Raw genomic sequence first — 15,965 nt, forward strand, 5'->3', positions numbered from 1 at the left:
ATGTTAAATAGTACGGGGGACAGGACCAACCCCTGCGGCACCCCATATGTTAGGGGCCTCATGGTCGATCTCTGTCCCCCGACCAACACCGACTGCGACCTGTCCGAGAGGTAGGAGGAGAACCACTGCAAAACAGTGCCTCCCACCCCCACCTCCCGCAGTCGTCGCAGAAGGATACCATGGTCGATGGTATCGAAAGCCGCCGAGAGGTCAAGGAGAACCAAGATGGAGGCGTGGCCTCCATCCCTGGCTCTCCAGAGATCATCGGTCAATGCGACCAAAGCGGTTTCTGTGCTGTAACCAGGTCTGAAGCCGGACTTGAAGGGGTCCAGGTAGTCGGCTTCCTCCAAGGACTGCTGGAGCTGGTAGGCCACCACCTTCTCAACAACCTTCCCAATAAAGGGGAGGTTGGAGACTGGACGGTAGTTGTTAAGTACGGCTGGATCCAAAGATGGTTTCTTCAGGAGGGGTCTCACCACTGCCGTTTTAAGTGCGGCGGGGAAGTGCCCCTCCCGAAGCGAGGCGGTAATAACCGCTTGGATCCAGCCCCGTGTCACCTCCCTGCTGTCAGCAACCAGCCAGGAGGGACACGGGTCCAGTACACAGGTGGAGGCACTCACAGCCCTCATGGCCTTGTCCACGTCCCCGGGGGTAACATCCTGAAACTCAACCCAGCGATGGTCTACCAAATCGTCCTCTCGTGTCTCGGCTGGCTCTGCAAAGGAGGAGTCCAAATCCGACCGAAACCGAGCAACTTTGTCCGCCAAGAACTGGGCATAGTCTTCAGCCCTACCCTGCAAGGGGTCCCCCGTATCCCTCTTATTTAAGAGGGAACGGGTTATCCTAAACCGGGCGGCTGGACGGGACTCGGCGGACGCAACCAAGGTGGCAATATAAGATCTCTTTCCTGCCCTAAGTGCCCTGATGTAATCCTTGGTGCAGGTTGTTAAGAGTGCTCGGTTCGATTCGGATTTATCGGACCTCCACAGGTGCTCTAGGCGTCTCCTCCGGCACTTCCTCTCCCGGAGCTCCTCGGTGAACCAAGGAGGCCTCCGGGATCCGCCGCCTCGGAGGGGCCGTAGTGGCGCAATCCGGTCGAGGGTCTCCGATGCTGCCGAATGCCAGGCAGCAACCAGAGTCTCTACCGGACTGTGGGCGAGAGTATCAGGAATAACCCCAAGCTCCGTCTGGAACCTCAAAGGGTCCATAAGTTGCCTGGGGCGGAAACACTTGGTCGGTTCCTCCTCCCTACAGTGGGGGTTTGGTCTTCGGAAGTCAAGCCTCAGTAGGCAGTGGTCTGACCATGACAGGGGTATGATCTGATTACCCATCAGACCAAGGTCACAAGTCCATTGCTCCGAGAGGAATACGAGGTCGAGCGTGTGACCCGCAGAGTGAGTTGGGCTCCAAATTATCTGGGTCAAGCCCATGGCTGTCATGGAAGCCATGAACTCCTGCGCTCCATCAGAGTGTTCACCGAGCGTAGGCAAATTGAAATCCCCCAGGACCATAAGCCTGGGGAACTCAATTGCCAGCTCGGCTACCGACTCGAGGAGCGAGGGGAGGGCTGCTGCAACGCTGTTGGGAGGCAGGTACGTTAGCAGCAGGCCCACTTGACCCTTGAGGTCCAGCTTCACCAGTAGGGACTCACACCCGACAAGCTCCGGAGCAGGGATCCTACGAGGTACTAAAGACTCCCGAATAACAATAGCCACACCCCCACCCCTTCCCTGAGCTCTCGGCTGATGAAGCACCTGAAATCCTTCTGGGCACATCTCTACGAGGGGGACTCCTCCCTCCGGGCCCAGCCAGGTTTCAGTAATACATGCCAGGTCTGCCCCCTCGTCTAAAATTAAGTCCCGGACGAGGGGAGCCTTGTGAACAACAGACCTGGCATTTAGCGACAACAGCCGGAGACCAGGGTCCTGATTACTCGCGCCATCTGGCCTCGGAGTGGGACCCATAGGGCCGGAAGGAGGGATCTCTGTGACGTAGCGAACCCTCCTTCCCCGGTAATGGCCAACCCTAAAGTCACCGCCATATCTGCCCCTCCCCGTTACGACCGCAATGCTCCGACCCACTCCCGTGTCCGTGGTCCCCCCGACCACACCTATAGCTCCCGCATTCCCTGACAGGCCCTCCGAATCAGACACACTCATTCGTTCACTCAAACAGTCCCCACGTGATAATTAAGAACACATAAATACAGCAATATAGGGTAGTGCAATCTCATACACTCATCATACCAATTAAAATTAAAAATGTAAAAATTAATTAAAAATTGCGCGATGTGCAAAGAACGCATGAGGCTTATGTAAAGGTCTTAATAGTCTTAACCTTCTCTTCTGTAAGTCTGATGAGAGTTCTGGTGAAAGTTCAATGAGTTCAATGAGGGGGTGCAGTCCAGAGAGGCCAAGAGTCCTGGTATAGTGGTTAGATAAGGGCTTGTTGTTTAAAGGTCCAGCTGGAGAAGATAATGATGGCAACAGTTGAGGCTGAAAAAGCCAGTCCAAATGCCCCAGGCATATAGTTGAGGAGAGACAGACAGTCAAAGCCCAGAATAACAAGAGACCAATGTTGCTTGAAAAGCCAGCAGAAGATGGTGTACAGGGGGTATCTTGTATTCCCCCTCTCCTATAAGCCTGGGAGGGACCAAAAGTCCGGGGGGGCTGAGGGGTGGCAGGAGGCCCCCCTGTTCGCTGTAAATACCCCCACTCGTCCAGCCCAGAATAACGAAAGGCCAGCGTTGATGGAAAAGGCAGCATTGGTGGAGAAAGCAGCGTTGGAAGAAAAGGCAGCATTAATAAAAATAGCAGTGTTGATGGCTATATTGATGGAGGAGCAGTGTTGGTAGGAGAGATAGCGTTGGTGGAAAGAGCAGCGTTGCTGAAAAAGGTAGCATTGATGGAAGAACTGAGCCAGATGCGAAAGGGGAGGGGCATCCAGAAAAGGCTACGGCCACAGTGCACCCAGCCAGCCGCCCGATTCGCCTGATCCGAATAGAAGCCCTGATCGATCTCTCCCTTTCTAAAAAGTGGCAATAGTTGGCTAACACAGTCACTGAAGGCTCACACAGCTGTAAAAGGAGGCTTGAAAAACCTCGCGACCACTGAAACCACCGCAAAACACTCTCAAACGCCTCCGTCGTCACTATGGAGCCGCCGTTTTCGCCGCTGAGATCGCCAAGTCGCGCTAGAGATTTTGGAGTCCTAGGCTGGTGGAAATCAACAATGTTCTGTAACATAGTATATATTTGTTTGATAAACAAATACCTTCCTCCCAAACAGGCAGTATTAATGGGGCTGATGGAAGTTGTAGTTTAACATACTTGGTGGGCTCCAATTGGAAACTGTTGTTCTACCACTTGTAGGTAGTTACTTTTAATGTTTTAGGTACCCAACATTCTTTATGGCTTTGAGGAAGATATATTCTTTTGTGAAAGACAGAAACATTTCCATGTCACCAGTTGAAAGTCTTTTGCTTTACATCATTAAAAAAAACCACTTTGAGCAATAATATGGGCAAAGAAAGGGTAGCTTGTGGCAGTGTTTGAAATGATATTTTAAAAATTGTAGTAATTCAAAGAGGCAACATTTTCCCCAAAAAATTATGTTGCAGGCAATGCTCCACTTGGAATACTATTTTATCATTTGGTTTTTGTGCAAAAAATTATAACAAGGACACCTGAAAACTCAGGACAAGATGCCATTGTTGAAAATCAATGTAATGTTCCATTATTAGGAAGGGAACAAACAAAAACCATAGCATACTAAAGCAGGCATAGCATTTTAATTCAATTCAAAAGCCACTAAAAAGAAAAGAAACTCAACCAAATACTCGTATCCTGCCTATTTGTATGGCATTTATCAGTCTTCTTACATAAATGCCCCATATAATGTTAGAGTTGGCACACTTCTATTCCCAGCCATCAAAAATTTCATTTACAGTCTGAAGCTTGAAGTTAAGCAGGAACTTAAGCATTCTGCTGAATAGTACCTGATATTCTTTTGTTTCCTAGTGAATTCTTTAAATTCAATTAAAATCTGGCTATTCTTATTCCAACCAGCAGAATTCTTCATATCATGTTTAATTTATGGCAACTGGTAGCCCTTGGTGTTATTTATTTCTTTCCCTCTCTGTTATTCTTTTAAACATTTAATAAAGTGGATGGATAAAAAGTTCCTTGTTTTTATTGGTTTCCACACTTGATTGTTAAATTTTCTGTGTTCATTACTGATCGTTTGCAATTGGCTGTCGGAAAGTCATGAGATGCAGGGAACTTTAGCATGATGCCTTTGGGGGTAATTTTTGTACATTTCCACAGGACTTGTGCATAAAATATTTTCACTGTATAATACACCGCCTGTGTGTTCATTGAATGCTTTTATTATTAGATCATCATAAGGTTAGAACAACTTTACTATTCACACCAAAAATCCAGTGAATCTATTATGAATCTATTAAGTTGTTGAGACTCTAGAAAAAGTGCAGAGAAGAGCAACAAAGATGATTAGGAGACTGGAGGCTCAACCAAACGATGAATTGTTTTGAGAATTGCAAATGTCTAGTATAACAAAGAGAAGGACTAGGGGTGACCTGATACAGTCTTCCAATATTTGAGTGGCTGTCACAAAGATGGAGGGAGTCAACCTATTCTCCAAAGCATCTTGAGAGCAAGACAAGAAGTAATGGATGGAAGCTTAACAAAAAAAGGCTCAGCCTAGAATTAAGAATTTTTTTTCCTGAGAGTGAGAAAATTAATCTGTGGAATTGCTTTCCTCCAGACATTTTGTATGTTTTATCACTGCAAGTTTTTAAGCGATTGGACAACCATTTGTCCAGAATGATACAGGATCTCCTGCTTGAGTAGAAGGCTGAACTAGAAGACCTTCAAGGTCCTTTCTAACTTGACTATTCTGTTATTATTCTCTTTTAAATAATGGCCCACAGCGTAGAGGTTAAGATATTTTTCCTTAACTTCATGTATGTCAACATATGGGTTTAATGGGGCTACTAATTTTTATGGAACATGAATGAACATTCTGCATTGTTAAGATAAATACAGTAGACTATATGCTATATTTATATTTACAATGTTTCATGCTTCGTATAATTTCTATTCCTTCTTTACAGTTTGAAATGTTGACAGGGTCACTACCATTTCAGGGGAAAGACCGAAAGGAAACAATGGCACTCATTCTCAAGTGAGTAGCAAACTCCCAACTTGTATATATATTTATAGCTATAGCTTATGTTCATTAACTCAGAATAAACTTTTGGGGTTACATAAATTGTCTCATAGAAAATACAAGAACTGACATTCCAATTATATCTAAAACACAGTAGCAAATAGTCCAGGGACCACTCTTAATCAAGGAGCTGAAAACTCCAGCAGTTTATTAAAAGTCAAATCCACTTTTAATTCCAACTTACAGTATGGGAACCTATTTAAATTTTGGAAATCTGGGATGTTCTCAAAGCCCAATAGACTTTACATTTCCCTACCAGGGAACTTAGCAGTGCTGCCTTAATCTAAGGCACAATGTATTGCATTGCATAGCTGGATTTTCAAAACATTAGTGGATTTTTTCTCATTAAAGTTCATTGACTAGCTTTAGGAAGTCTTAATATTGACAGAAATAGATAAGAGCTAAAACACAAACATAAGCACACCCATAAACACACACAAACTTAGTATGAATTGGGCCAAATTACCTATGTAAACTTCCTATCCGTACATCAACATCTTCCTTGGTCGTAATTTTGCAATTGAATGATTGTTGCAAATGAAACCTAAAAATATGCACCATAAAAGAAATGCATATGTAGAATGTACATTTAAAAAAAGCACACACAAAAATGCAGGTGAATGTTCATATAGGATTTTTATTTTGTTTGTTTTATTTGCCAAATTCTAAATGACATGGCTGAAAGAGCGAAGGATCAGAGAAGAATTTCACAGAAACAAGACTGAGAGAACAGTCCATTTGCTAACTCTTTCAAATAGAAAAATTATGACTATATATGTGTGTGTGTGTGTGTATGTGTGTATATATATATATGACTCAGCCACAATCATAAGGGATGACAAATTCTCTAAATAAGTTGCACAGAGATTTAAATTAAATTGTTTAATAAAATTATCCCAAAACTTGGTCTATAGAAAGTTTAAATGTTCGTTTGAGATTTCTATACATTTCACTGATGTATTTAATCATTTACATACATGTGTAGATTAAAAAAAAACAGTGCTTTTTATTCCTGCATTAAAATGTCTCATTTTTTCAGAGCCAAGCTAGGAATGCCACAGTTTTTGAGCATAGATGCTCAGAGTTTGCTGCGAGCTCTTTTCAAGAGGAATCCATCTAACAGATTAGGTATGGGAATGTATTTATTACTGCCTAACACAGTGGCAAATTTCCCCACTTTTTTTCTCTTTAGTTAATTATCATTTAGTCTTATATACGTGATGCAGCTGAATAGTGTTTGATGGAGAGCTTCAAGGAAATTTCACTGTAATTGATGACGTATTTGGGACTGTTGGAAAAATGCTATACATGAATGGAAGCACAATGTATCATCCACTGACAGATACAGAATATCTGTCAGTACCTAATGCTAAAGGCACAGAGAAGCAGGATTGCCCAAATGAGCTAGATTTGTGTTCTCATATTTTTTTCTATTGTAGGAAAAAATGTAAAATGTATTTTTACATTTACCAGATAAGAGCTTTTAGAGACAAAGTCTGTCAGACTTGTTCTAAAAGGAACTTATTTCCCAAAGCTTAATTTAAATTTGTAAATTAAAATAAAATAAATATATCCATTTAAATAAATTTGTAAATTAAAGGAAATGTTATTCCTTTAATCTTTGTGATGGTAAGAAAAACCATGCTAATTGGTCCTTTTTGTGGCCAATTTTGCTGAGGATTATGAGAATGGAGGCCAAGCAAATTTAGAAGGGTAATCTAGTTGAAAGTTTGTAGCACGCATGGAATTTTTATGCTTGTTGCTTTTTGTTCAGAAAGTTTAATTATTCAAAGGCTAAAAACAACAAAGATGCTGTCGAGAGTCACTTTTCGGAGGGAGACAGGCAGCATATAAATTTAATAAATAAACAACAATCTCCAGTCTCTCTCAACTTTTAAGTCTTCCTCTTTGGGCAAGAGGCAGATAGCCACACTCAAGATGCAACCAATAGGATCTAATTGTTCAATGATTTCTCACTAGCAGATAATGAGTAAAGACCACAGGCAAGCCATTTCTGAGCACCAGTCGAACAAACATAGAGAACATCTTTTGTCTAATAGCTGGACATAGTCTACACAGCCACTTATCGATAGGTTTTTAATCAAGTAGGCTCTTCCCCAGAAAATACAAACATTCCAAAGGAAAGGGACAGTATTATGAAAGGCACAAGATGCTTCCAAACAACTGCTTTGATTGTCCATTGCAGTATTTTTTAAATGCTACTCAAAAAAATGGAAATTGCTTGAACAAAATGCTTAGTAGTTCACATGTTCAGCCTGTATAAACTGCTGCATAATCCTTCTTTTACTGTATGTGCTCTTCTCTATTAGGATAACAGATGCCACTGTTAAATATATGTTTCAGTTAAATCCAAGTTGCTTAATGATTTTGAGCACCTGTTATTAAACAAGCTGAGGTGAAGAAGAGAGCCATAAATAGATTGGAAGAGATTGAAGTTCTTCAAACTTCTTTTCTACTCAGAAAAGGCAGAAATGCCCAATCTGAGAATTATGGGAGTTCTAATGCACATCTGGAATTGTACAAATTTCCTGTACTGCATTGAAGGAAATGTCTTCAATTTTCTATAAACTGCAAAACAAGTAATCCAGTGCAGATGCTGTTCTGTTAAATAGCACTTAAACATTTTAAAATTATGAAGTATTTTAATTTGACTTTTGAAAGTGACTCTCGATAGCATCTTTGTTGTTTTTAGCCTTTGAATAATTAAACTTTCTGAACAAAAAGCAACAAGCATAAAAATTCCATGCGTGCTGCAAACTTTCAACTAGATTATCCTTCTAAATTTGCTAAGAATCTAAATTTGGAGAATCTAAAATTAAATGTGTTCTTAAATATTTTAATAGCTTGAATATTAAAATGAGGATTAGAAATATCTGTTTATGTATAAAGCAAATGAGCTGTTTGTACTTTGAAAAAGGCAAAGCTTTGTACATTAGGGCACTAGTTCCACTCCATTTTATCCATTTACTGTAAATGTAGAATGTGCTATGAGATGGTTTAAACTATCTACTGAGCTTTGTAACTTGATGTGCAAATTTGAACTAGGCGCTCAATAGAACTAGTCCCGCCCTTAATGTACGTGTTATTTGTTTAGTCTTTATCAATATATTAATATATTCTCTCATTCTAAGTAGTCAGTCAGTAATCCAATGATTATTATATTTTGCTTTACTACTTGGAGGAAATTAACTGTAATACTCTGAATACTTCAGTGCAACAATTAACAATAATTCAACAATTTCAACATTCCCAAAGCTTCTGATCTTGTTTCTGCCACCCTACTTCTCTTCAGAGTTATAAAAGACAAACTCAGAAGAAGTTTGTGGTCTGACACCCTCTGTGTCTTCTTTTCATTACCTTGGCAGGTGCTGGCCTTGATGGAGTTGAAGAAATTAAACGCCATCCCTTTTTTGCTACCATTGACTGGAATGTAAGTAGTTTACTCAACTGATCTATTGTGTAATGTGATTAATCACTTGCACAGTTAAATTAAAAATTCTACTGAGCAAATAGTCACCCAATTTCAGTGTTCTAAACAATTTCCCCCCATTCCAAGTACCCTAAGGAATTTAGTAGCAGCAAAAGTCTTTTCTGGGTATTATTTGACATCCTCTAGATCTGAGGTCTCAAAACTTGGCAACTTTAAAACTTGTCGGACTTCAGCTTCCAGAATGCCCCAGCCAGTGTGGGGAAATGGCTAAACATGACTGACTGAGGGATTCTGGAAGTTGAAGTCCACAGGTCTTAGAATTCCCAAGTTTGGAGACCTCTGCACTGGATTTGTCAAATTCTAAATTTCCAGCCTGCAGGACATTCAGATAGATTATCCATCTAGAGAGCATAGAGCTAGGGAAAGCTAAGTTCCTTAGGGTCCCCACTAAAGCTGTTTGGTGACACAGTGAAGAATACAAAAGAGGGATTCTGCTGCTAATTGGTAACCAAGGGGCTGAGGATGAATGGCTTTCTAAACAAGGATCATTAAATGGCAGAAAACAATTTATAGTGTGGGATAACTGTGAAGCTAATGAAAGGGCAACAGTACGTAATCCAGGCTTGATAGTCATAGGCAACCATATTCTGGTTCTGTCCTTGTCTAATGATCCCTGCTAAGGATTTTTCATAGGATCACCTACTCAGCAGGATTACCACAGACTGCTGTTGCTTTTATACCACAAGTTTTAGAAAGAATGTGACTCTATGGCTGGAAGAATGTCTACAGTGCAAACAATCTGAAGACACTGGACAGCTGTTCTGTCTTTCTCTTAGATTTCTGCATGGAAGGAAAAAGGCATAAGACACTGTATGAAGACACAGACTGTTTTGTTTGTACACTCCCCAAACTTTGGAAGCCATTTTATGAATGTCTGCTATATGGTTTTATAATGTCTGATAGGCTCCTAATCCCTAAAGACTATCTGTCTCTGAGATACCTTATGTAAAAGTAGGCATTGTACTACTGTTGTACTGTTCTGCCATGGCATATATGACGGATATAAAGTGAGTGGCATGAGACTGCAAAATGTGAATGCCAATAGGCAACAACAACAATAACAACAACAACAACAATAATAATAATGGTTAATATCAAGCGAGGAATTTTCCAGGGTGATTCACTTTCACCTCTTCTCTTCATCATCGCAATGATCCCACTATCAGTAATCTTAAAAAAAATGAAATTAGGCTACCAAACAGCCAAAGAAGCTGAAAAAATTTCGCATTTACTATATATGGATGATTTGAAACTCTATGGAAAGTCAGAAATAGAAATCCAATCATTGACAAACACAGTCCGAGTATTCAGCACCGATATTTCAATGCAGTTTGGCATGGAAAAATGCGCCACTGTATCCATAAAAAGGGGCAAAATCACTGCATGTGAGGGAATTGAAATGCCCAATGGCCAATTAATTAAATGCAAAGAAAATGAAGCCTACAAATACTTAGGCATTCTGCAGTTGGATAACATCAAGCATGGAGAAGTAAAAACTATTGTCAGGCGAGAGTACACCAACAGAGTTAGGAAAATTTTGAAATCTAAATTGAATGGTGGAAATACAATCAAGGCCATAAATACCTGGGCAATACCAGTTATAAGATACACAGCTGGTATAGTTAACTGGACACAAGCTGATTTGGACCTTTTGGACCGAAAAACCAAGAACTACAGTTTACATCCACGTGGTGATACTGATAGACTATATCTGCCGCAAAAATCAGGTGGCAGAGGATTATTACAAGTGAAGCAAACAGTTGAAGAAGAAAAACATGCACTGGCTGATTATTTAAAAGAAAGTCAAGAACATCTATTAATCGAAGTAAAGAACAAAAATCTACTGAAGGCCCAACAGACGAAACAAGAATACAGAAAAGATGTGATAAAATCAAGAATGGAGAGTTGGCAGAACAAAGCATTGCATGGCCAATTTCTGGAAAAAATAAAAGATAAAGTGGACAGTGAAAAAACTTGGTTATGGTTAACAGCAGGTACATTAAAGCAAGAAACATAGTCACTAATCCTGGCTGCCCAAGAACAAGCTATCCACACAAATGCCATTAAGGCCAAAATCAAAAAATCCTCTGACAATGCCAAATGCAGACATTGCAAAGAAGCTGATGAAACTGTTGATCACATACTCAGCTGCTGTAAAAATAATCATGCAGACTGATTATAAATTGTGGCCCAATTCAGTAGCACAAATGATCCACTGGAATTTGTGCAAAAATTATAATATTAAAACAGCAACAAACTGGTGGGAACATCAGCCTGAAAAAGTCACCGAAAATCAGATGGTCAAGATCTTGTGGGATTTTCGTATACAACCAGACAAAATACTGGCGCATAATACACCAGACATCACACTGGTTGAGAAAAATAAGGTTACAATCATAGACATCACAATACCAGGTGATAGCAGGGTCGACGAGAAGGAATATGAAAAAATTGCAAAATACCAGGACTTAAAAATTGAAATTCAACGATTATGGCACAAACCAGCAGTGGTCATTCCAGTGGTGATCGGCACACTGGCTGCTATTTCAAAAGCACTAGAATTACATTTAAAATAGTTAAAAATTGACAAAATCACCATCAGTCAAATGCAAAAAGTCGCACTGTTTGGATCCGCACTCATATTACAAAAATACGTTATGACGTCCTATGCCCCTGGATGGGGCCTGACTAGTAATCAATGCCAAATCCGGCGAAACAACTGGCCACTGTGATACAATTCTGTTGTTGTGATGATAATAATAATAATAATGGCAACAACAACAATAGTAATAATAATAATGATAGTGGATATGGCAGTGTCTGGAGACAGCAGAATAGAAGAGAAAGAACTGGAGACAATAACAAAATAAAAAGACCTACAAATAGAAATAGAACAACTATGGCAAAGGCAAACTAGGGTTGTACCAATAGTAATAGGCACCTTGGGTGGAGTCCCAAAACAACTGGAGCACCACTTGAACACCACGGCAATTGCCGTCAGTCAATTGCAGAAGGCAGTTTTACTTGGAACTGTTTCCATCCTGCAACGATATCTGTAACACGGTCAAACATCCAAATTTGCCTATCCCAGGTTCTTGGTAAGGACTCAATAGGTAGACAAAAATGCCAAATCCAGTCTGAACATCTGGCTGACTGTGCAAATAATACTAATGCTACTACAACTAATAATAATTATACTAACAACAATAACAACAAAATTGAGAGCTATGTTTCCTTGGAACATATAATCTTGTGCAATTTAATAACTAGCAATGGCAGGGCTGGATATAAAAGTATAGGCATGCCCCGTTCTTTATGCAACTTTCCTTTCTCTAAATGCACTTCATCCAATAAAATTTACCAGTGCTGATCCAAATTGCCTCATTATATTTCTTTCCTGGACGAAAATCTGGCACAACAGCCTAGATTAGAATATGTAATACAAAGGGCAGAGGCAGCAAAATTAGGACATATGAAAGGTCTACAGTCTGAATTTCTAAATCTATTCAAATTATTGATTTCTTTAAAAGTCTGTTCATGCTTGCGCAAAAGTTCATCTAATCACTTAATCGATGTGAATATATTCAGCTCAACACACCAGAATGACTCAACAGTTCAGTCTAACTACTTTCTAATTGAACCTTCACAAATGCTGATAGAAATGTAGTAGGAAACAAACCAGCATCATACTACACATTTAGGTAACACACCTTGAAGGAAAGGGTTTCAGTACAGTTTTAATAATGCATTTAAAAAGCAGAAAGTGACTTGACTTTATAATTTTCAGAATATGTGCCAGCATGCATTCTGAAACTAGTTCTAGCCATCTTATAATGATGTTTCCAGCTGCTAAAAAGACACCTCTTCTTCATGAATAGAAAAGGAAAAATATTAATATAGGAGAATGGAGCTAGTAATCCTGGTCACTGTTCTTATGGAAAAGGTCAAATATGCCTTAATCAGAAGCTTTGCATGCATTGATGAATCCCTCACAAAATATGGTATGAGTCAATCCTAAAGACTCAAGCTATGAATAATGGTATTTTTGATTAAGGAATTTTTTTCCTTACAATCACTGTTGGATATGTCCTAAAGTGTTAAATATATTTTCATGAAATTGTTAGAAGAAAAGCAGTAGCTTTTGAATTGCCCTCATGATGCTGTAGCATTTCTATTATACTAAGAAATTGAGGCATTATTTGCGAATTAAAATAATCCTGTGCAATTATCATTAGTTGTGGATTAGCTATAGTTCATAAGACGGACAACTAATTAGACAGTTCACATTTAAACAGCAAAACATATTTTAGGATTTTAGGATTTTATTGGGGATTTATATGCCGCCCTTTTCCCTGAGGGGACTCAGGGCGGCTTACAACAATGAAGGGAAGGGAGTGCAAGACAAGACTTAAAAAGAAAAGAATCGTGATTAAAAGAAAATTAACCATAAAAACACAACATTCACTCAACATTCGGGCGGGGTGAGAGTAATCCTATCCCCAGGCCTGACGGGATAGCCAGATCTTAAGGGCTGTGCGGAAGGCCTGGACTGTGGTGAGGGTACGGATCTCCACGAGGAGGTTGTTCCATAATGTCGGAGCTGCAACTGAGAAGGCTCTCCTCCGCGTAGTCGCCAGTCGGCACTGACTGGCGGATGGAATTCGGAGGAGGCCTACTCTGTGCGATCTGATGGGACGCAGGGAGGTAATTGGCAGGAGGCAGTCTCTCAAATAGTCAGATCCACTACCATGGAGCGCTTTATAGGTGATAAGTAAGACCTTGAAGTGCACCCGACGATCAACAGGTAGCCAGCGCAGCTCACGGAGGATTGGTGTTATATGGGCGAACCGTGGTGCGCCCATGATCACTCGCGCGGCCGCGTTCTGGACTAGCTGAAGTCGCCGGATGCTCTTCAAGGGCAGCCCCATGTAGAGCACATTGCAGTATTCCAGCCTAGAGATCACAAGGGCTCGAGTGACTGTTGTGAGAGCCTCCCGGTTCAGGTAGGGCCGCAACTGGCGCACCAGGCGAACCTGGGCAAATGCCCCCCTGGTCACAGCCGACAAGTGGTGGTCAAAACTCAGCTGTGGATCCAGGAGGACTCCCAAGTTGCGGACCCTATCTGAGGGGAATAAATTTTGCCCCCCCAGCCTGATTGATGGAACGTTAGCCAAATTTTTGGGAGGAAAACACAACAGCCATTCGGTCTTTTCCGGGTTGAGTACCAGTTTGTTAGCTCTCATCCAGTCTTTAACAGCCTCAAGGCCCCGGTTCATCACGTCCACCGCTTCATTGAGTTGGCACGGGGCGGACAGATACAACTGCGTATCGTCCGCATATTGATGGTACTTAATCCCGTGCCTCCGAATGATCTCGCCCAGCGGTTTCATGTATATGTTAAATAGCAGGGGGGACAGAACCGAACCCTGCGGCACCCCATAGGTTAGGGGCCTCGGGGACGATCTCTCCCTCCCCACCAACACCGACTGCGACCTGTCCGAGAGGTAGGAGGAGAACCACTGTAAAACAGTGCCGCCCACCCCCACCTCCCGCAGTCGTCGCAGAAGGATACCATGGTCGATGGTATCGAAAGCCGCTGAGAGGTCGAGGAGAACCAGGATGGACGCGTAGCCTCCATCTCTGGCTCTCCAGAGATCATCGGTCAATGCGACCAAAGCGGTTTCAGTGCTGTAACCGGGCCTGAAGCCAGACTGGAAGGGGTCAAGGTAGTCAGCTTCCTCCAAGGTACGCTGAAGCTGTAAGGCCATATATTCTTTCCTGTAATGAAGCAATCCTGTAATGTAGTGTTTAATTGAGTTACCTTGTGTTCATATTACACCAGAATCCATGCTATATCCCCATTATATTTGTGAAATGGGTACTGAGCTTAATGAAGGATCAAACTTGAGTGTGCTATTTTAAAATCGTAAAATTGATCTGCTCACAACATTCTCCAAAATTCCACTAGAGCGCATGTGCCGTCACTGACCAACCGACACCAGGCAAATACGAAGGGAGACAAGTCAGGGACATTCCTGTCATACTTGCAGAATTCAAGTAACTCAGAAAACCAGGTGGCAGCTGAGAAAAATACTATTGTGGCATTGCCTAAGTGCAATCCAACTCAAAACTCCATGATTGTGCCATGTATAGAAGTTACAGAAGGAACAAAACAGATAAGCCAGAAGACTTTGTAGTGGAGACTGCAGAGGTGATAGATACTGGCCCACAGTCTGCATCTTCTACCCACAGCACTTTCATTACAGCCTTTATTTTTCCTCTTGTCTTAGGATCTCGGGCTCCAGCATAGGATGTGAGCTATTCAATTCCATAAGGTTGTGCTGGACTTTGGTTTTGATCTCCCAAACATGTTTGAAAATGCAAAGGACTTCTACAGCACTTAAAAGCAGCTGTATCTTTTCCTGGAATTGCAAGGCAGCAAAAAATGACACTGCTGATGTGATGTGTATGGTCCAAAGCAGCTTTTTGGAGACAGAATTTTAAACACTGCACAGCCCTAATATTTAATAAAACCATGCTTTTGCCAAATCTGGTACAAAGATTTTAAGGGAATTATAAACCTAAATTAATGACAGAAACAATTTATGCTTATTAAGACGGAAATTTTTCAGAACAAAAATTGTCTTTGTTTGGCCTCTATTGACCAAACAATTTTGATGATACAAAAAGTCCAAAGATAACATTTTAGAAGGGAATTTATCTCTGCGCCTGCATATTGCAGTATGTATATGGTGAGTGGGATAGGGCACCTAAGTTCATGGCAAGAGTATTGTTCATGAAAATCCTTTATTATATTAAGCATATTTTAATCTCTATGAGTCACTATCTTTCTATTTCTGGAAGGCACCTGAAGATCAGTTCAGTCTTCATAGATGTCATTAGCAGAATGCACACACTTAAACAGGATGGGAATGAATACATGGGAGGAAAGAGCATAAGGGTGTGGAGTCCTTGGTGCTCCCTGAGCTTTGTTGTTTCTTGCAGATGTTTTGTTACTTGACTAGATAATATCTTCAGTGTTAGAAGGGAGTGGGCGCTTGCTCTCTATTTATATACAATAGCTTGTCCTGTCAATGTTATTGAGAATGTTGAGGATGGTGTTAATCAACCCACAATAGACATGTAATATTTACACACTATTCAAAAGAGTCAAAAAAGAGGGAAAGGGAAGTAAATAGACGAGA

At 41.1% G+C, this 15,965-nt stretch overlaps 1 protein-coding gene across 1 annotated transcript in view; it reads left to right on the forward strand.

Moving 5' to 3' along the window:
* The window catches only part of RPS6KA2 (ribosomal protein S6 kinase A2), a 148,232-nt gene that overhangs the window by 95,451 nt on the left and 36,816 nt on the right, over window positions 1-15,965 (forward strand). The window contains exons 9-11 of the mRNA XM_087718193.1: window positions 5,134-5,204; window positions 6,289-6,377; window positions 8,636-8,700. Coding sequence (XP_087574319.1) covers window positions 5,134-5,204; window positions 6,289-6,377; window positions 8,636-8,700 — 225 coding nt within the window. The remainder of the gene's footprint in view (window positions 1-5,133; window positions 5,205-6,288; window positions 6,378-8,635; window positions 8,701-15,965) is intronic.

This window comes from Thamnophis sirtalis, unplaced genomic scaffold, assembly GCF_051295495.1.
Source record: "Thamnophis sirtalis isolate CommonGarterSnake01/CBP01778 unplaced genomic scaffold, rThaSir2_p1.2 scaffold_6, whole genome shotgun sequence".
Taxonomy (NCBI): Eukaryota; Metazoa; Chordata; class Lepidosauria; order Squamata; family Natricidae; genus Thamnophis; species Thamnophis sirtalis.